This window comes from Acanthopagrus latus, chromosome 23 (genome assembly GCF_904848185.1).
Source record: "Acanthopagrus latus isolate v.2019 chromosome 23, fAcaLat1.1, whole genome shotgun sequence".
NCBI lineage: Eukaryota > Metazoa > Chordata > Actinopteri > Spariformes > Sparidae > Acanthopagrus > Acanthopagrus latus.
The window spans coordinates 10195202-10218387 of NC_051061.1; the positions used below are offsets into that span (position 1 = coordinate 10195202).

Consider the following 23186-nt stretch of genomic DNA (forward strand, 5'->3'; position numbering starts at 1 on the left):
ATTATTAGAATTATTATTATTAGAATATATATTCTTACTTTGTTTATAATTAAATCATTATCACTATTGATGAATAAATCATTAAAGTTGCACTATTTAGCGTAGGAGAAGGAATTTAACTTAGAATTGTTATACTTACAATATCAATGAGGTAATAACACAAACTCATAGATATTTATCTTTTTCACAAGTAAACACGTTTTCAGAGGAAAATAAGGTCTCCAGAACACCGTTTGAAACTACAAAGTTGGCCGGGTCAGTAATCAATGATCTTTCACTTCCAATTAAAACTTCTTCCCTAAAATTACAAAGTGCACCTTTAAACAGCAACAATAAGCATTAAAACAAATCATTAAATATCTTACTGTAATGATCATCAACTCACATAACAGGCATTGAAAGCAATACGATATGCAGAAATCATTGTCCAGATATAAATGAAATAAATGAATCCACAATAATGTTTGTATGACTTGGTATCTAAAGTTGGTTACAACAGGAGGGCAACACATAATTTTGTAGTTCCCATTTCAACACCACTAGATGTCAGTCAGTGTCAAGTTTCTCTCTCTGTCACTATGAGGAGACTCATATCTGCTGATCTCAGCTTGTGCTGTATTAATGCTCGTCGTAACTTCACACCTCACATTCCAACTTTCATCAACGCTCCTCCTTTTCTCAGGTTTAGTGTTTATGTTTAAAAACTGTTTTTCCAAAATCTCTGACTGATAAAACGCAAATTCACACATTGATGAACAGTCCCCGCCCACTCTGCCTGCACAGTATACATCCTTCATAAAAACCTTTGCAGTTGCAGACTCAGCCAAGTTTCCACCATGACAGCTGTACTGAGTTTCTTCTTCTTGGCTTTCATTTCAGGTGAGTGAAGTCAGTGTCAGTGTGTCAGCAGAGGAGGAGAACAAGAGCTCTGGATGTCTGCTGGCTGCTCCTCATCTAAACTCTGTCTCTTTCAGCTGCTCAGGGTCAGTCCCTCACCTCCTCAGAGCCAGTGGTCAGCAGAGCTGGACAACCAGTCACTCTGTCCTGTAAAGTGGAAGGACTTGCTCTGGCTTGGCTGCACTGGATTCGTCAGAAACCAGGGAGAGGACTGGAATGGATCGGACGCATTGATGCTGGAACCGGCACAATATTTGCCCAAAGTGTCCAAGGCCAGTTTACCATCACCAAAGACACGTCCAGAAATGTTGTGTCCTTAGAGGTGAAGAGTCTAAAACAAGAAGACTCTGCAGTTTATTATTGTGCACGAGAGCCACAGTGACACAGCAGACTACAGAGCTGTACAAACACTGACAACACTGATCTCTGAATGAGAAGCACTGAAGCATGTCAGGACTTTGAAAACAAATAATGTCCCTTTGAATGAGGCCAGTTAACAATGGAACACATTTCATCTGGTCTGTCTGCTGTACACAAGTAATGACATGAAGAATCATGTTTTCATTTTCAGAGTTTGAACTTTCAGTTGGACATCAAATGAACAAATGATTCATGTGCATCACGTTGCATCATTCACCATATGTCAATATATCAACCATGAACTATTTGAATTTAGTTTGAAAAGAAAAAAAAACAGGTTGAAAAAGATTTTATCAGCTGACTTGATCAAAACATGATCTAAAATCTATTCAAAACTCCTCAATGAATGAATTAATTGTATGATGGTGTAAAATGACAATCAAGCAGTATTCATCAAGTGCAAGTGATGCTGCTGATCAGAATTAAAGTGTAGATTGCTTTTATTGTTGTAAATATACTAATGTGCTGCCACCTGTTCTCAAAGTGATTGATCTGTCAGTGACTGACAAAGCATTGATAACAAGATGAATTATTATTGAATTAACTGGAATAAAACCTGCATGTTAATGTGTCAGATGTCTGAACTAAGAACAAGATTTCAATGGTATAAATGTGGCTGCATTGTTAATGCTGACTGACATTTTCCAGAAACTAAAACACGTTAGACTCTCGAACATTAATTCCCAAGTTTCAATAAATATTTCCAGTCCAGCCGTTTCCTCCCTGTGAGGAGGAGTCAATGCAAAACTCAGATGTCTTCCTCCTCTACTTATCTGACTGCAGAGAGGATGACAGAGAACAGTGGACACACAGTTTAACATGATGGACTATAGGACAGGACTGCTGCTGTTAACTGTCTGCTGGGCAGGTGAACATCTATACAGGTGTTGATGTACATATGTCTTCAAAAAATTGCCAACTTACAGCCAGTGACTATTTTATTCTTTGCGTCTCAACAGGTGTTGATGGTCAGACTCTGACAGAATCTGAATCAGTGGTTAAAAGGCCTGGAGAATCTCACAGATTGACCTGTACAGCCTCTGGATTCACATTCAGCAGCTACTGGATGCACTGGATCAGACAAGCTCCTGGAAAAGGACCGGAGTGGGTTGCCTGGATTGATAACGGAAGTGGTGGCACCCAGTACTATTCTGAGTCAGTCAAAGGCCGTTTTACCATCTCCAGAGACAACAGCAGACAGCAGGTGTATCTGCAGATGAGCAGTCTGAAGACTGAAGATTCTGCTGTTTATTATTGTGCTCGAGACACAGTGACTGGAGTTGGTTGAGCAGCTGTACAAAAACCTGCAGAAATCATCTTTACTGGGCTGAAGGAGCCAAAGCATGAAGTATTTTATATCATACACAATTATATCATAATTTTAAATATTTTCCTGGGAAATATTAATAGTAAACATTAAATGAAACATAAGCTAAAAAAATAAATGAAGTTCATGTGTTGATAAAACCACCAAAGACAGCACAACAATGTGATAACTGAAATAAAACTACAAAATTAAACATTTCTACAAAGTAAGAGACAATAAAGTCTCTAAGATTTGTGCAATCTAAATGAGTCATAATTTGAAGGTGAAAAACAATGTTACAGTTTCTTTCATAAAATCACTAGAGGGCAGTCAGTGACAAGTTTGTCTCTGCTCTGTTACTTAAAGGAGACTCTGTGTTCTCATTAATATTAACTGACTGACTCTCAACACTCAGATGTAGTTTTTGCATTTTGTCTCACAGGTTTCAGTTCCTGACCAGCTGTTTTCCTCTCGAGGCTCCGAGTTTCTCTGTATGTCTTCAAACATCTGCTGACACTGAAATGATTAAAACTCTTTCATGCCAACCAGCAGCATCAGACAGAAGTTTTCATACTGTTTACATGATGCTGTCTGCTGTCACTTTGCTGCAAATACAGGAAGAACACTAAGTGATCAAATGCTGCAATAACAACAAGCTGTTCTTACATTTGAAGTTCATCTTAAATGTGATGTAGGAGGTGCTGACAGTAAATACATTCTCTCAGGAAAACAGCTCACATCATATTTAAAGTGTTTGAATGATTTGAAAACATGCTGAACACACTGTAAACATGGCTTATAGAAAGCTACATTCTTGGTGGTTTCTCCTTTTGTTTCCATGACACATAATCATTTATACTGTAATGCTGATTTTAAACACCATGTTTTCCATCATCTATGGTTCATGTAATATTCACAGTAAGAAGAGTTGTGATAATCATTTACAGTTGTGTCATTTCTGTTAAACAGGGACATTTTCAAAATGTTCCAGTTGAGTGTGTAATGAAATGAAGATATCATGTGTAAAGCAGAGGTGATTTCCAGGCATGTTTTCACTCTCCAGATATAATAACAGTCAACAGACTCTTCTATTGGCTCCAGTCAGACCAACATTGATGCTTCATATGTTTGATTCTATGCAAACTCAGTGAGCTTCCTTGTTACTCAGCTATAAAAACTTCCCATCAGGCTGTCAGTGGAGTTCACAGCACGTCAGTTTCAACATCAACCATGTTTTCTGTAGCTCTGCTGCTGCTGTTGGCAGCTGGATGTGAGTCTCTCTGGATTTGTCAAAGTCAGCAGTTCTTCTTTTGCAGTTTAACTTGATCATTTGTTACAAACATTTTGTTTTCCTCCACAGGTGTGAAGTGTGAACAGTTGACACAGCCAGCCTCTGTGACTGTGCAGCCAGGTCAACGTCTGACCATCACCTGTCAGGTCTCTTATTCTGTTAGCAGCTACTACACAGCTTGGATCAGACAGCCTGCAGGAAAAGCACTGGAGTGGATTAGTTTAGATGCAAATATCAAGGATTCACTAAAGAACAAGTTCACTGTCAATTTAGACTCTTCCAGCAACAGAGTGACTCTAAATGGACAGAATGTGCAGACTGAAGACACTGCTGTGTATTACTGTGCCAGAAGACCCACAGTGAGAGACAATAACAAGAGATTCATACAAAAACTACTTCCTCTATTTACCACCACTGGAAACATTCACTCGTCTCAGAATAATGCTTCTTGTGATACTGATTGTGATTGTCAGTCATTTCATCAATAAGATTGTATCCTACACAGATCTACAAAATATTAGTGATCTTTTTTGCATTTATAATGATGTTTACAGATGATCGTACAAGACAATTTTTTGAATATATTCTCTGAAAAAGTGTGGTGAAACCATGTCAATATCTTTCATAACGACATGCATAAAGATCATGCACGTGTATGTATGCAGAAAACAATAACATAAACACTTACTTATTTAGAGAAAACCTTCATGTCATTAGTTGTATTCTTTGATATCAGGTATTACAGTATCTCCCATTTCTGACACTGCTTTTTGTCCATTCATTCATAAACATGAGCAATGTTTAACTTGTTGTTTGTGTTGGACAGATTCCAGTCAGATAATCAGCAAAACTCAGTCCAGATTTAAATTTCAATCATTCATATAAGAAAAAGGGGTTTGTTGCTTTAGTTTAGCTTATTGAGAATTCATTGTGTCTCTCTGGCAGAAAAATGAAACAAATCTTATTGTACTATGAGAAGTCAAAAATAAATACGAGTGGGACTATATTGGATAAACACATTAGAAATTATAAAATTGTGCACATGTTATATTTAAGAAGGACAAAATTGTCTCTGAAGGAAAAACTGTAGCTCATAATCTTCTACATAAAGAATGTTTCATGTTGGTTCATTCATGGCCTCACCAGATTGAACTGAATGAAGTTAAAACAGTCAAACAAATATGATCAGTTATAATGATAATAATCATTCTTATACATTTGTCTTATATAGCTCTTTTCAGGGTTCACAAAGACACTTTACAGGTCAAAAAGGACTGGACAACACAAACAGTTCCCACCTATAAAAGAAAACACACAAAGACTCACACAAGAGGAGTCGATGCAAAACTCAGAAGTTCCAATATAGAGGTGATATGTCAGTACAGTTGTAGAGATACAAAAGCGGTAAAAGAGGTAAAAGTAAAATGTTATTTGCAAAAAAGTGTGTAATGTGTTTTAAGAACTGAGAAAAAGTACTCTTACTCTACTCTGCATTAAAAAAGGCCCCCCTATGCTTGTCTGTTTATTATTGTGCTTGAGAGCTACAGTGACACAGGAAGGAAATGCTGTACAAAAACTCAACATGTCAAAACCAGTCAAAACTTTACTTCCAGCTTTTCATAATTGCAGAAATAAACCACAATTTAGCAACACAATCAGAGAATCATCATCTAAATAAAACTGCTTGATTCAGAAAAAAAAAATGGTTCTGGTGTTTATAGATGTGTACTTATCTTCTAGAACTGACATTCTCTTTATGTCAGTGTGTTTCTGTCTGACATTTGTAAATAATCAAAAAAACAATAATAAATAATAATAATGATAATAATAAAGAACATGGCTCACATGAATGTTGTCTTTCGTGTCATTCTTTTTGTTTCAAATTGAATGTTCACAACTCCAAGCTGTGACTCCTTGTAACAGGACAGTTGATGCTCCTTTTATATCCTGTCAGTGTCCTTCTCTATGCAAAGTGAACTTCCTCACAGTCTGCTATAAAGACTTGATATCATGCTGTCAGCTGCAGCAGAAGAAGAGAAGCTCCCATCAGATCACCTTCAACATCAACCATGTTCTCTGTAGCTCTGCTGCTGCTGGCTGCTGGATCCTGTGAGGAGCTTTCAGTGGATTCACACTAATAAACACATTAGAAAGACTGAATAGTCAGATGGATGATGGAGATAATGTTGATTTGTGTTTCCACAGGTGTGAACAGTATTGATCTCATCCAGCCAGACTCAAAGGTTGTGCAGCCTGGACAGTCTTTGCCCATCACCTGTCAGGTCTCTGGTTATTCTTTGACTGATGACAGCTATGCAACAGGTTGGATCAGACAGTGTGAAGGAAAACCAATGGACTGGATTTCTCATCAGTGGGGTGGAGGAGACTTTTACCAAAATAATGCTCTGAAGAACAAGTTCAGCTACAGCAGAGACACTTCTGCTGGAACAGTGACTCTAACAGGACAGAATCTGCAGCCTGAGGACACAGCTGTTTATTACTGTGTACGTCGGCCCACAGTGATACAAACCACCAACAGACCTGCACAAATACCCAGAGACCATGTGACTCAAGCACACACAAGTTTAAAATGCAAACATCAATACAGCCGTTACTGTCTGATGAGTTGCTAAAAATGTATCTTCATGCTATCTGCTAAGTCATTTGTTTGTGTTTCTGGTAGACAGAAGAAGAGTTGAGAATTTTAATGTTGAATCTAAACAGACTTCCCCTGCAGTCGACAGCAGTATAGAAGAGACTGGAAAGGTAAATTTCCCTCAATGGAAGATTGCTTTCCTGGGCTGAGGGAGCCAAACAAAGTATTTTATGTTGTCACTTCTGGGATCGCTTCTTCAAAGGTGTTGGCTTGTAGTTTGATTATAAAAGAATTCTGTGAAGGCAAGGCTAGGTGGAATTGAAACAGAGCTCATGCCAGCGTCCGATCCAGAAGCGTCCACTTTCTGGTATTCTCAAATCTATGGCAAAAGCAAAAGCAAAACGCTTCGCCCTCTGCCCTATCAGAAATCCTATCAAGCCTTCAATCTTAGAAAATCTACCAAATACCACCTCCCCTTCTCTTCTTGAGCGTTTTCAGAGTCCCTTCTCCAGTACACACCCACTTCTTCTCTTTGGTCACTTTGGTAAATTTTCCAACAGATTAAATGAGGAGTTGACCTGCTCATCTCCCTTAACTCATCTAACTTAGCTCCCCAATGGTCTCTGTCCTTCTACAGGAACATAAACATTTAGGCATCTTCCACCATTTGGCGTGGGGGTCAAACTCAGGGTTAGTACTTTATGTTGTCCTTGTCGTCTGGTAACCTTTAACACACCCACAGCTGAAAATCGACTGCGGAACCCTTCGAGCTGTGAGCCTCACTCCATCTACATTTCTTAACTCACACAAGGAGAAACAATTAGTCATTGGTAAATCTAAACTAAATAAAATCAAAGATCAGAATGTGTTGCCATCCAGATACCTCAATATCATACACAATTATATTAAACTTTTAAATATGTTGCTGAGAAATTTTGATAGCAAACACGATAAAGTTTATTTGTTGATTAAAGGCCCAAAGACAGCAAAACAATGTGGTCACTGAAATAAAACTATTACAAAATTAAACATTTATACATATTAAGATGCAATAATGTATCTAAATTTTGTGGAATCTGAATGAGTCATAATTTAAAGGAGAAAAATAATGTTACTTTTATAAAATTACTCGAGGGCAGTCAGTTCTCTCAAATGTTATCTAAATATTCTCTTTGTGTCAGTGTGTGTCTTACTTGTGTCTCAAAATGAATGTTCACAGCACAACTCCAAGCTGTGACTCCTTATAACAGGACAGTTGATCCTTCTGTTATATCCTGTCAGTGTCCTTTCTTTAACAGGATAACAGAAATCAACAGATTTCAAAACTACTCATGGATGTTGGTGATCATAAGAAAGCTGCTGATTAGTATTTATTGCATATTCTGTTCAAAGGAAGTGTGAAAAACCATGACAATGAGACAAATTATAAATTTTTTTTTTTTTTAAAGTTTTCTGTTTGGACAATGTGACAGATTCCTGAAGTAAAATTTACATTTTGGTGTTGTCTTAAAATACATCAGGGAACAGTTTCCTCCCTGTGAGGAGGAGTCAATGCAAAACTCAGATGTCTTCCTCCTCTACTTATCTGACTGCAGAGAGGATGACAGAGAACAGTGGACACACAGTTTAACATGATGGACTATAGGACAGGACTGCTGCTGTTAACTGTCTGCTGGGCAGGTGAACATCTACACTGATCTTAATATGATATAGCTCTTATTTGTATCATCATATCAATTCACTTGGTTATTTTTAATTATGTCAACAGGTGTTGATGGTCAGACTCTGACAGAATCTGAACCAGTGGTTAAAAGGCCTGGAGAATCTCACAGATTGACCTGTACAGCCTCTGGATTCACATTCAGCAGCTACAGGATGAACTGGATCAGACAGGCTCCTGGAAAAGGACTGGAGTGGGTTGCGTATATCAGCAGTGGCAGTAGCTACATCTACTACTCTGAGTCAGTCAAAGGCCGGTTTACCATCTCCAGAGACAACAGCAGACAGCAGGTGTATCTGCAGATGAGCAGTCTGAAGACTGAAGATTCTGCTGTTTATTATTGTGCTCGAGAGACACAGTGACTGGAGCTGGTTGAGCAGCTGTACAAAAACCTATGGTACACGTCTTTATTGGACTGAAGGAGCCCAAGCATGAATTATTTTATATCATACACAATTATATTGTAACTTTTATTTTTTTTCCTTAGATCATGAAATAAATCTTGATCTTGTGAAAACGTTTTACAAGATCCCCCAGAAAACTTCATAGATTGAAACATTTTACAACAACATAGAGTAAAAATCCTGTTTAAGGGGCATTCCTTGTTATCATTATTAGAACTCTTCTGTTCCATTTTACAGCTTTTATCATCTTATTACTTGTCTAAGCTGGTATTTGCCATCAAATTACATCACAAATATAGTGATAGTTTAAGAAATCAAATTGCTAATGCTTATAAGTATTTAATGCATATAAGATAAATCAATTTCATGATGAAAAAATGCAGCAGTATATTTTGTTGAATCAAGTTTTAGGTCCTTGTTGTATTGTTTCATATCATGTATTACGGTATCACCCATTTCTGTCATTGCTGTTTGTCCTTTCATTCATATGAACAACACTTACCTTTTTGTTTCTATTTGAGACATTGTTTTATTGAAAAAAGAAAACACAGTTAAGCAGATTCAGCATTAAACACAGCAGCTACACACGAACATCCACAGATTCCGATTCCACTTTGCGCATATCCGGATCTCCTCAGAATGGAACAGACTTGGTCTGGACTCGTTCAGTCTCATTAATCCACAACAGTCAGTTTTTCACATCCTCAGCAGGTCTGAGAATCACAGTCGCGAATGTGAGTGACTTTTAATGTGCAGTAAAATCACTTCATGGCGACAGTCCTCTGTGTGCAGTAGGTTTGCAAATCATGAAAGAATCACAGCGCGAACGTGAATCACGTCCTCACAGTTCTCTGGGTGAGTGGCGGCAGTTCCACTCCCGGCTGGCATGATCGCGGCTGAGCTCAACTGAACTGAGAAAGGAACGAATCAGTTCATGAAGTGATTCCGTTCACTTCGTTCACTTAAAAGATTTGTTCATTCGAGTGACACGTTCGCCACCGACACAACACTACTAAACATTCAGCAGTTTCTGTTGAAGGAATAAATCATATACAGTAAATATTCATTCTCCAGTTTTATCAAACAGTAACTGAGATCCAAGTCAAATCCAGTTCCTCCATGTGAGGGCGAGTCGATGAAAAACTCAGATGTCTTCCTCCTCTACTTATCTGACTGCAGAGAGGATGACAGAGAACAGTGGACACACAGTTTAACATGATGGACTATAGGACAGGACTGCTGCTGTTAACTGTCTGCTGGACAGGTGAACGTCTATAAAGGTTGTAATTTTGGCTTGCTTGTATTTGTGCTGCCAAGCCAATGACATAAGTTTTTCTTTGTCTCAACAGGTGTTGATGGTCAGACTCTGACAGAATCTGAATCTGAACCATTATTGTGCTCGAGACTCACAGTGACTGGAGTTGGTTGAGCAGCTGTAAAAAAAAACCTACAGAACTCTACTTTACTGGTCTGGAAGAGCTCAAGCATGAAGTATTTTAGATCATACATAATCATATAATTTTAAATCGGTTCCTGAGAAACACTGATAGTGAAGTTAAATGAATAAAACACAACACAAATTTTTGTTTATAAAAGTCCCAAAAAGAGCACTGAAATAAAACCACTACAACATTTAGAGACAATAATGTCTCTATATTTTGTGGAATCTAAATGAAAGATGAAAAATAATGTTACAGTTTCTTTCATAAAATCACTAGAGGGCAGTCAGTGACAAGTTTGTCTCTCCTCTGTTACTTAAAGGAGACTCTGTGTTCTCATTAATATTAACTGACTGACTTTCTCAAGACAAGAGGCAGGATAAAGGGGGAAAACAAAAGACGAGCTTTATTAAACAAAGCTGAAGTGTGACAAACAAAACCAATGACCACAAAGGAAAATGTCCGAGGACAATTTCTCATTAATATTAACTGACTGACTCTCAACACTCAGATGTAGTTTTTGCATTTTGTCTCACAGGTTTCAGTTCCTGACCAGCTGTTTTCCTCTCGAGGCTCCAAGTTTATCTGTATGTCTTCAAACATCTGCTGACACTGAAATGATGAAAACTCTTTCATGCCAACCAGCAGCATCAGACAGAAGTTTTCATACTGTTTACATGATGCTGTCTGCTGTCACTTTGCTGCAAATACAGGAAGAACACTAAGTGATCAAATGCTGCAATAACAACAAGCTGTTCTTACATTTGAAGTTCATCTTAAATGTGATGTAGGAGGTGCTGACAGTAAATACATTCTCTCAGGAAAACAGCTCACATCATATTTAAAGTGTTTTAATGATTTGAAAACATGCTGAACACACTGTAAACATGGCTTATAGAAAGCTACATTCTTGGTGGTTTCTCCTTTTGTTTCCATGACACATCATCATTTATACTGTAATGCTGATTTTAAACACCATGTTTTCCGTTATCTATGGTTCATGTAATATTCACAGTAAGAAGAGTTGTGATGATCATTTACAGTTGTTACATGTCTGTTAATCAGGGTTATTTTTCAAAATGTTCCAGTTGAGTGTGTAATGAAATGAAAATATCATGTGTAAAGCAGAGGTGATTTCCAGGCATGTTTTCACTCTGCAGATATAATAACAGTCAACAGACTCTTCTATTGGCTCCAGTCAGACCAACATTGATGCTTCATGTGTTTGATTCTATGCAAACTCAGTGAGCTTCCTTGTTACTCAGCTATAAAAACTTCCCATCAGGCTGTCAGTGGAGTTCACAGCACGTCAGTTTCAACATCAACCATGTTTTCTGTAGCTCTGCTGCTGCTGTTGGCAGCTGGATGTGAGTCTCTCTGGATTTGTCAAAGTCAACAGTTCTTCTTTTGCAGTTAAACTTGATGATTTGTTAAAAAACATTTTGTTTTTTCAACAGGTGTGAAGTGTGAACAGTTGACACAGCCAGCCTCTGTGTCTGTGCAGCCAGGTCAACGTCTGACCATCACCTGTCAGGTCTCTTATTCTGTTAGCGGCTACTACACAGCTTGGATCAGACAGCCTGCAGGGAAAGGACTGGAGTGGATTGGGATGGCAGCTACTGGATATACAACATACTACAAAGATTCACTAAAGAACAAGTTCAGTATCAGCACAGACTCCTCCAGCAACAGAGTGACTCTAAATGGACAGAATGTGCAGACTGAAGACACTGCTGTGTATTACTGTGCCAGAAGAGACACAGTGAGAGACAATAACAGGAGAGTCATACAAAAACTACTTCCTCTATTTACCACCACTGGAAACATTCAGTTCTCCTGGTATTACATTTTTGTGAGCAACTGTCAGCCATGACAGTTTAGAGTGATAAAGCAATGCTGAATTATTATCTTATCTATACTGAAATGTAAAATGTTATATTCAATTCCAAATTTGTCGCACAGAAAGTCATGAAAAGAATCTTGTTTGGTTGTCCAAGATCTCCCAAGAAACCTCTGAAGTTAAGACATTTTACCAATTTTAAAAAAGTTATTAGTAGAATAAAAAAGTAAAAAAGTATCTGATTACTTGTCTAACCTGCAATTTACAGTCTAAATTAGGTTACACATAGTGATAGTTTATGAAATTGTATGTGCTCTTAAGTCTTTAATGCATATAAGATAAACTAATTTCATGATGAAAAAAGAGAGTAAATTCATCTATTGTTTAAGTATTTATTTGTGGTCTTCACAGCTTTATTGATGGTGCAGCTGAAGAAGGTGACAGGGTAAGAGACACATAGCAAATCATCCCCAGGCCAGGAGTTGAACCCAGGTCTGCTGCAGCCAGGACAAAGACTCTACATAGGACTCCTGCTCTACCTACTGAGCTAAACAGTATCCCAGCTGTATTGTGTTATATCAAGTATTTTAAAAAGAGTCTCAAGACCCACCTTTTTAACCAGGCTTTTAATTGATTTTTAAATTCTTTTAATTCCTTTTATGCCTTGCTAATCAGAGCACTTGTATTCTCTATCCTTTTTTTTTTTTTTTACTGTTTTAGTCTCTCGTGTTTTTACCCTCTATGGTTTTTTTGCCTTATTTTACTGTTTTAGTCTATCAGTTTTTAAACTCCAGTGTTTCCTCATGGGGGCCTGCCAGGCTGGGAGTTGTCTCTGGTCTGGTGACTGGGGTGGCTAGAGAGCTCTGCACCTTGGTGCGGGGCCTTCTGTCTGCCGGGTTGGTTGGGGTGGTCTCTGTGGCGGCGCTCCCTGCAGCCTTGGACCGGGATCTCTCTCAGTGTGGCTGGCCCCCAAAGGTAGCTTTCTCCACGCCTCAGGTCTCGCTGCCCAGCCATCTTCTCTTGATTTTATTTGCTGTTTCTCTTTGTCTGTTGTTGTTTGTAAATCTCTGTAAGGCAGTTTGAAATACTTTTTTGAAAGTGCCATATAAATAAAGCTTGATTTGATTTGATTTGTTGATTTGGTTACAGTATCACCATTCATGTCATTGCTGTTTGTCCATTCATTCATAAACATGAACAACATTCACCTTTTTGTTTGTTTTGGACAGATTCCAGTCAGATAATCAGCAAAACTCAGTCCATGTTAACATTTCAAACATTTATATGAGAAAAAAGACATTTGTTTGTGTAGTTCAGTTTATTTGTAGCAGTCTCATTGTTTAAGATTTGCTATCTTTCTGTGTTTTGGGTTGATTTTCCAAAATCCCTCTGGACTAATTCTAATTGCAGGGAATCCTGATTGATGAGTGGAAGCAGCTTGGGGCATTTCCATCCCAGCCAATCACGGTGTGATGACACAATTTTGTGAAGGCTTAAAAGAGGTGGGAATGACACCTGGGTGTCTCTCACCATCCTTTTCATTATCATTATTAGAAACTTATAATTTTCTTGCTTGAGTTCTGAATCTGTCCCTGATTGTTCTGTCAGTTTTCATGGCTGCCCACATCATTCTAGTGAGGAAACTGTGTTTATTCTGGTGAAATTTATAACAGTGACTCTAAACACTCACACATACATACATGCATCATAAGAAAACACCAGCTGATGTTGTGGTTTGTGACTTCCTGATTCTCAGTGTTAATTTATTTAACAGGTGTTTTCCTACAACAATGATGGTTTATAATGTTCCCAGTATTAATGTTTAACAGCAGGTGATGAGAACATATTTGAGCATTTACATGATATATCCAGTATATGGATGGACCAACAAATAAGCACATCTTACTGGTGTGGGAATAAACCTAATTATCAAATCACTTCGGACACTTCTTCATCATCAAAAACATCTCAGTGAAAATCTTCAAGTGTATAACATGATGCGATGATGTGTGTGAGATGTGGTGTGTTTCTCTGTGAGGAGGAGGAGTCGATGCAAAACTCTGATCTCTTCATCTCTACATATGTGTTGCAGAGTGAAGGACAGAGACTGAAGCACTGACAAACACACTGCAGACTGGACAGAGACAACTGGCTTTTACAATGATCACACCTGATTATTTGGTTGTTTTTCTCATCCTGTCTATCAACTGGGCAGGTAAGAGCAATGACTATTTTTCTGACAAACCTCCTGCTACAAAGACAACATGGCTGCATCACAGGAACTAATGAGCTGTTTAACTGTCTGTAGGTACTGAGGGTCAAACACTGACTGAGTCTGAACCAGCAGTGAAAAGACCTGGAGGATCCCACAGACTGACCTGCACATATTCAGGGTTTGGTGGCAATATTCATGCTGCTTGGATCAGACAGGCTGCTGGAAAAGGACTGGAATGGGTCGCTTACATCAGCAGTGGCAGTAGCAGCATCTACTACTCTGAGTCAGTCAAAGGCCGGTTTACCATCTCCAGAGACAACAGCAGACAGCAGGTGTATCTGCAGATGAGCAGTCTGAAGACTGAAGATTCTGCTGTTTATTATTGTGCTCGAGAGACACAGTGACTGGAGTTGGTTGAGCAGCTGTACAAAAACCTACAGTGCTCATCTCTACTGGTCTGGAAGGACCCAAGCATGAAGTATTTTATATCATACACAATTGTATTATAATTTTGAATCTGACCCTGAGTAATATTGATAGTAAATATCAAATGAAACAAAACACAATAAAGGTTTTCTGTTGATAAAAGGCCCAAAGACAGCACAACGATATGGTCGCTACAAAATTAAACATTTCTACAAATCCAGAGACAATAATGTCTCTGAATCTTTGGGAATCAAAGTGAATCATAATATAATGGAGAAAAGTAAATGTTAGTTTTTTTTCATAAAATCACTAGAGGGCAGTCAGTGACAAGTTTGTCTCTCCTCTGTTACTTAAAGGAGACTCTGTGTTCTCATTAATATTAACTGACTGACTCTCAACACTCAGATGTAGTTTTTGCATTTTGTCTCACAGGTTTCAGTTCCTGAGCAGCTTTTTTCCTCTCGAGGCTCCAAGTTTCTCTGTATGTCTTCAAACATCTGCTGACACTGAAATGATGAAAACTCTTTCATGCCAACCAGCAGCATCAGACAGAAGTTTTCATACTGTTTACATGATGCTGTCTGCTGTCACTTTGCTGCAAATACAGGAAGAACACTAAGTGATCAAATGCTGCAATAACAACAAGCTGTTCTTACATTTGAAGTTCATCTTAAATGTGATGTAGGAGGTGCTGACAGTAAATACATTCTCTCAGGAAAACAGCTCACATCATATTTAAAGTGTTTTAATGGTTTGAAAACATGCTGAACACACTGTAAACATGGCTTATAGAAAGCTACATTCTTGGTGGTTTCTCCTTTTGTTTCCATGACACATCATCATTTATACTGTAATGCTGATTTTAAACAATATGTTTTCCGTTATCTATGGTTCATGTAATATTCACAGTAAGAATAGCTGAAGATATCATGTGTAAAGCAGAGGTGATTTCCCTGCATGTTTTCACTCTGCAGATATAATAACAGTCAACAGACTCTTCTAATGGCTCCAGTCAGACCAACATTGATGCTTCATATGTTTGATTCTATGCAAACTCAGTGAGCTTCCTTGTTACTCAGCTATAAAAACTTCCCATCAGGCTGTCAGTGGAGTTCACAGCACGTCAGTTTCAACATCAACCATGTTTTCTGTAGCTCTGCTGCTGCTGTTGGCAGCTGGATGTGAGTCTCTCTGGATTTGTCAAAGTCAGCAGTTCTTCTTTTGTAGATTAACTTGATCATTTGTTACAAAACATTTTGTTTTTTCAACAGGTGTGAAGTGTGAACAGTTGACACAGCCAGCCTCTGTGACTGTGCAGCCAGGTCAACGTCTGACCATCACCTGTCAGGTCTCTTATTCTGTTAGCAGTCATCACACACACTGGATCAGACAGCCTGCAGGGAAAGGACTGGAGTGGATAGGATGTGCACGTGTTGGATACAGCACAGACTACAAAGATTCACTGAAGAACAAGTTCAGCATCAACTTAGACTCTTCCAGCAACACAGTGACTCTAAATGGACAGAATGTGCAGTCTGAAGACACTGCTGTGTATTACTGTGCCAGAGAGCCACAATAACACAAACCATCAGTAGACCTGAACAAAAACCCCTCAGTGCCTGAACACTTGTAACATGAAGCCACCAGAGGAGGAGCCCTCAGACCACTAATGGTTTTAACACCAGTTCACTGTTACAATAAACAGAGAAACAGGCACACATAACAGTGAATAAGTAAAAGAGACATGAAGGTGTTGATGAAAATGTTCAATAATAATATTATTGAATGTTGACATTGAATGAAGCTCTTCATCTAAACAAAAAATCAAACTAAAATAATTATTTTCATTCCTACAGCCAAATTTCCCCCCTAATGCCTCATAAACACTTTGCCTTAAAATCAGCATCGCAACACAATAAATAACATAACCCGTCATGTTTTTTTGCTCCTATCAAAATTGTTAATATAATAAAAAATCTTAAATTCAGTGGTATTGTAAAATTGATCACTTTGTCAAATTCACATGATGCACAGTGCTTTATATAGATCTCCCAAGAATCTTCTGAAGTTGAGACAATTTACAACTTTTAAAAACTTATTAAGAGTTGTAGTCATCTTTAAGGAGCATTACAGTTTTTTTAATTAGAACTTTTCTGCCCCATTTTACAGTTCTTATAAAAGTATCTTATTACTTGTCTAACCTGTAATTTAGATCGAAATAAGATCACAAATATAATGATAGTATAAGCCTTTCTGCTGGATGCTTTGACGAAAACATAATGAAACAGAAAAGTCAAATTGTCTAAATTTACCCAGCAGCTCTTTGTAGACATGGAGGTACAGATGTGTTCAATCAGTATTTGTTAGGTTGTTTAAATGCTGTTTTATTTTGCATTCAAAATGTTGAATTTGACTTTAAAAGCAGAATGAGATGTAGGAGGAGCTTCCTGTAAACAAACTCTCCCAGTGATCCAGTTGACATCATATTTAAAGAGGACTCATGGATTTGAAAACAGAAGCAGACTTTGAACATGGCTTACAGAAAGCTGACACTCCTGGTTGTTGCTCTGTTTGTTTCGACTGGTGCTGAAGGTTGGACCATAACAGAGTCTGAACCAGCAGTTAAAAGACCCGGAGAGTCCCACAGACTCACCTGCACAACATCTGGATTTAACTTTGGAGGCTCAGTCTGGAACTGGATCAGACAGGCTCCTGGAAAAGGACTGGAGTGGATCGCGCTTGTACACACAGCCAGTACTCCTATCTATTATTCTGAGTCAGTCAAGGGTAGATTCACCATCTCCAGAGATGACTCCAGCAGTAAAGTCTACCTACAGATGGACAGTCTGAAGACTGAGGACACAGCAGTGTATTACTGTGCCAGAAGAGACACAGTGAGAGACAATAACAGGAGAGTTGTACAAAAACTACTTCCTCTTCTAACTGAGATGTACTGCACAAAGTCACAGAGAATTAGACTAGAGACTTTTTAAAGGTACAGACAGTCAGAGATGAGCCTTGGAGAATCTAGACTCTCTTGATGATAATGATTTACGAGACGACCTTGCTGAAGTGTTACACACACATTTTCAGGTGCTTTCCTGTCAGGTGACAATCTGTCTGTACTGAATAAGGCTGATGTGTTGACAGATCTGTGTTTGGAGTCCATTTGAATCACTACCATTACTGCATCTGTTCCATGTTGACTTTTATCCTTCATTTCTGTTTTGTACACAAACCATCAGTAGACCTGAACAAAAACCCCTCAGTGCCTGAAGACTTGTAACATGAAGCCACCAGAGGAGGAGCCCTCAGACCACTAATGATCTCAACACCAGTTCACTGTTACAGTAAAGAGAGGAAGAGATACACTACACAAAGTAAAAGAAATGTTTTATGAAAATATTCAATAATGATACAATTGAATGGAGACATTTTGACTCAATGTGTGACTGAAATGATGACAATATTATTTCAGCTCACAACTGCATTACAAAAGAGTTTCATTTAAACAAACATGAAACTTAGATAAGTTCAATATTTGCTACTGCAGTTTAATTTCCTCTGATGTCCTTTAAAAGGTATGCCTCATAAAAACTTCATCGGAAAATCAACATTAAAACACAAAGAACAACATATGTTGTCATTCCTTCATGATCTGATTAAAATGTTATTACAAATGCTCACTTTAGTGATATTGGAAAATTGATCAGCTTGTCAAATTCTCAACATTATGCACAATTCTTTATAATGAGGGGCAACAAACTTAAATGATAAGTTTGTCAAATATTTACACAAAAACTGCTAAACATGAACAAGATTCTGTTGAATGAATGAAACATGTTCAGAAAATATTCATTCTCCAGTTTCACCAAACAGTAACTGAGATCCACGTCAAATCCAGTTCCTCCCTGTGAGGAGGAGTCAATGCAAAACTCAGATGTCTTCCTCCTCTACTTATCTGACTGCAGAGAGGATGACAGAGAACAGTGGACACACAGTTTAACATGATGGACTATAGGACAGGACTGCTGCTGTTAACTGTCTGCTGGGCAGGTGAACACTTACACTGATTACTGAAAACTTCTATTTGTGCTGCCAAGCTAATGACACTTATTTTCTTTTGTCTCAACAGGTGTTGATGGTCAGACTCTGACAGAATCTGAATCAGTGGTTAAAAGGCCTGGAGAATCTCACAGATTGACCTGTACAGCCTCTGGATTCACATTCAGCAGCTACCCTATGGCCTGGATCAGACAGGCTCCTGGCAAAGGACTGGAGTGGGTTGCTTCCATTCTGAGTGATAATTTAGCTTCTATACTTACTGACAGCTCTCCCACTGAGTACTCCCAGTCACTCAAGGGTAGATTCACCATCTCCAGAGATGACTCCAGCAGTAAACTCTACCTACAGATGAACAGTCTGAAGACTGAGGACACAGCAGTGTATTACTGTGCCAGAGACACACAGTGAGAGTCAATAACAGGAGAGTCATACAAAAACTACTTCCTCTATTTAGCACTGGAAACATTCAGTTATCTATCCATTACTTTTCCTTCTTCTCTGATTAACAAACAATAGCAAAACATCAATACACAAGTGGACATGGTCTGAATAAATGCAACAAGTAATTTACCTTAAAACGCTACTTTTCTTTCCTTTCTGTCTTAATATGCGTGGCATCAGAGTCTGAGTCACAAATAGCCAGAAACCATGGGACTCAAGCACACACATTTTGTTGAATGCAAACATTAATATATACAGGGATGTATGAGGAGTGTATATAAATGAATCTTTATATAATTTATTGAATCATTCAGGTAATCATGTGTATCTGGCAGACAGAAGAATAGTTGAGAATTTTACTGGCTGATCTAAGTTAACTTCCCCTGCAGTCAACATCAATACAGAAGAGACTGAGAGAAACTTAAATGTCCTTCAATACAAGATGCATGTGACTTGTTTTATTAATCTATTTTTATGCATTGTAATGCCTTGAAAAAATGAGACAACATTTTGTAATGTGACTACAACTTAAAGAGTATCTGTATCTATTCACAAAAAGGATACAAATTTGTTTGTCTTTTGTCATTGTCTTTTGTCTCAACAGGTGTTGATGGTCAGACTCTGACAGAGTCTGAACCAGTGGTTAAAAGGCCTGGAGAATCTCACAGATTGACCTGTACAGCCTCTGGATTTTCAATTTGTGGCAAATGGATGCACTGGATCAGACAGGCTCCTGGAAAAGGACTGGAGTGGATCGCTTATATCAGTGGTGGTGGCGGCAGCACTGACTACTCTGAGTCAGTCAAAGGCCGGTTTACCATCTCCAGAGACAACAGCAGACAGCAGGTGTATCTGCAGAGATTCTGGTGTTTATCATTGTGCTCGAGAGCCACAGTGACTGGAGTTGGTTTAGCAGCTGTACAAAAACCTTCATAACTCATCTTTACTGGTCTGGAGGAGCCAAAGCATGAAATATGTTATATCATACATAATTATATCATAATTTTAAATATTTTCCTGAGAAATACTGATAGTAAACATTAAATGAAACATAAATGAAACAAAGCAAAAAATAAAGTTCATGACAGAACAACGATGTGCTCATTGAAATAAAACTACAAAATTGAACATTTCTACAAAGTAAGAGACAATAATGTGTCTAAAATTTGTGCAATCTAAACAAATCATAATATAACGATAAAAAATAATGCCACAGTTTCTTTCATAATATCACTAGAGGGCAGTCAGTGACAAGTTTGTCTCTGCTCTGTTACTTAAAGGAGACTCTGTGTTCTCATTAATATTAACTGTCTGACTCTCAACACTCAGATGTAGTTTTTGCATTTTGTCTCACAGGTTTCAGTTCCTGAGCAGCTGTTTTCCTCTCGAGGCTCCAAGTTTCTCTGTATGTCTTCAAACATCTGCTGACACTGAAATGATTAAAACTCTTTCATGCCAACCAGCAGCATCAGACAGAAGTTTTCATACTGTTTACATGATGCTGTCTGCTGTCACTTTGCTGCAAATACAGGAAGAACACTAAGTGATCAAATGCTGCAATAACAACAAGCTGTTCTTACATTTGAAGTTCATCCTAAATGTGATGTAGGAGGTGCTGACAGTAAATACATTCTCTCAGGAAAACAGCTCACATCATATTTAAAGTGTTTTAATGATTTGAAAACATGCTGAACACACTGTAAACATGGCTTATAGAAAGCTACATTCTTGGTGGTTTCTCCTTTTGTTTCCATGACACATCATCATTAATATTGTAATGCTGATTTTTCAGTTGAGTGTGTAATGAAATGAAAATATCATGTGTAAAGCAGAGGTGATTTCCAGGCATGTTTTCACTCTGCAGATATAATAACAGTCAACAGACTCTTCTATTGGCTCCAGTCAGACCAACATTGATGCTTCACATGTTTGATTCTATGCAAACTCAGTGAGCTTCCTTGTTACTCAGCTATAAAAACTTCCCATCAGGCTGTCAGTGGAGTTCACAGCACGTCAGTTTCAACATCAACCATGTTTTCTGTAGCTCTGCTGCTGCTGTTGGCAGCTGGATGTGAGTCTCTCTGGATTTGTCAAAGTCAACAGTTCTTCTTTTGTAATTTATCTTGATCATTTGTTACAAAACATTTTGTTTTCCTCCACAGGTGTGAAGTGTGAACAGTTGACACAGCCAGCCTCTGTGACAGTGCAGCCAGGTCAACGTCTGACCATCACCTGTCAGGTCTCTTATTCTCTTGGCTACTGGACAGCTTGGATCAGACAGCCTGCAGGGAAAGGACTGGAGTGGATTGGAGTGAAAAGTACTGGAAGCTCATACTACAAAGATTCACTAAAGAACAAGTTCAGTATCGATTTAGACTCTTCCAGCAACACAGTGACTCTAAATGGACAGAATGTGCAGTCTGAAGACACTGCTGTGTATTACTGTGCCAGAGCACCACAGTAAGAGACAGTAATAGGAGTGTCATACAAAAACTACTTCCTCTATTTATCACCACTGGAAACATTGACTTGTCTCTGTATCACATTTTTGTGACTGACTGTCAAGTCATGAAAGTTCAGAGTTTTGACTCAATATTGAATTCTTATTGTACATAAAGCAAAATATAAATGTTTAAATTGAATTGAAAATTTGTCACTCAAAAAATTATGAAAAGAATCTTGTTTGGCCGTCCAACATCTCCCAAGAAACATCTGAAATTAAAACAGTTTTACAAATGCATATAGAATAAACCAATTTCATGATGAAATAGAGAGTAAATGCAGCAGTATACTTTACAGAATCAAGTTTATTTCAGTTGTATTGTTTTATATCAGGTATTACAGTATCACCCATTTCTGTCATTGCTATTTGTCCATTCATTAATAAACATGAACAACATTTATCTTTTCGTGTCAGATTTATTGAGGCTGTTGATGTGTAAATGTGTTTTTCTCTCAAAAACAGGAATGTTAACAAATTGTTTCCACTAATAATCACAGTTTTTTACCATCTGTAAAACTGTGAAGGATTTTGTGTCATTCAGTAATTACACATTTGAATGTCCTGTATCAGGCTTCTACATCTCAGCTCAGTTTCTAGAGAACAACAAAACGTCTTTACACATTTAAGTGAAAGAGATACAGATTTACATTATGATATTATCAAGTGACCGAGGTCCAAACTTTCAAATAGTGCACTGAAAAAATAAATGAGGGCATGTGTAAAAAAAATCCCCAGGTAAACATTTGTTTTTAGCGCCAAAGAAGAATCATAGAGCAGTGCTCATCTTGAATTACTAAAGAAAAGAATCTCCATCCCCCCAAAAAATCAAAAACACCCACATAAAAATAATCACAAAATCTGCTTAGTATCATGTTGACACAACATTTAGACATTTTTCAAAATATGCTTTCTTGCTGAGATCTGTGTTGTTCTCATATTGCTCTATAAAAGCAAGAAATCTCTGTCTGTCTGTCTGTCTGTGTGTGTGTGTTCCTTAAATATCTGACCTGAGAGTTTCAACATGGCTGCTGCATGGTTCAAGGGTGTGCAATGTCGGATTTGTTTGGACTGCAATGATACCGTAAATAAATTATTTCATAAATGCTTTACAAATTTACACTGCGGAGCTCACTTCCACGACATACCTTAAGAAACAAGCGGATTTAGACCTGCTGCTGCGCGAGCTGGACCGGGATGTTGCCGGCGGTTCGGTCCCGTTCTGTGCATCTGAACTGACTGTTGTGGATTAATGAGACTAAACGAGACCGGACCGAGTCTGTTCGGGTCTGAGGAGATCCCGAGGACAACAAAGTGGAATCTGAATCTGTGGATGTTCGTGTGTAGCTAGCTGCTAGCCCATCCCCACGCGGCCCACCTTCTGAGTCGACGGACGTGACATATAGCGTGTTTGGAGTGTATAGTTAGTGTGTTACATAGTGTTTAGTGTGTAGTGTAGTCGTTTTTTTGTGTTGTGAGTCAGAACAAGGAGGAGACTGCTGAATGAGGAACAGGCAGGAATGAGCTGAGGACCCCTGAGCCTGATGCACTGCCTGCATTTAAATGTAAATAGTTACATGTAACTGTGTAAATTTCAAAAATGTATGCACAAATTTAACAAAAAAA

The 23186-nt window shown here is 38.2% G+C and overlaps 1 protein-coding gene and 3 gene segments (V, D, J or C); all 4 read left to right on the forward strand.

The window, feature by feature from the left end:
• Positions 1-836: 836 nt before the first annotated feature.
• LOC119013783 (Ig heavy chain Mem5-like) lies at positions 837-2590 on the forward strand (the record flags this gene model as incomplete). Its single annotated transcript, XM_037088626.1, has 3 exons — positions 837-879; positions 975-1275; positions 2248-2590. Coding segments are annotated over exons 1-3 (687 nt in total), but the record flags the coding sequence as incomplete, so codon positions are not given.
• A 3363-nt stretch (positions 2591-5953) lies between these two features.
• Positions 5954-10683, forward strand: LOC119013784. The segment is given in 3 exon segments: positions 5954-6023; positions 6120-6478; positions 10612-10683. Coding segments are annotated over 3 exon segments (471 nt in total).
• Positions 10684-11284: 601 nt separating this feature from the next.
• Positions 11285-12540, forward strand: LOC119013996. The segment is given in 2 exon segments: positions 11285-11440; positions 11531-12540. Coding segments are annotated over 2 exon segments (564 nt in total).
• Positions 12541-15267: 2727 nt separating this feature from the next.
• On the forward strand, positions 15268-22540 carry LOC119014037. The segment is given in 3 exon segments: positions 15268-15498; positions 20895-21131; positions 21223-22540. Coding segments are annotated over 2 exon segments (342 nt in total).
• The last annotated feature ends 646 nt before the right edge of the window (positions 22541-23186 follow it).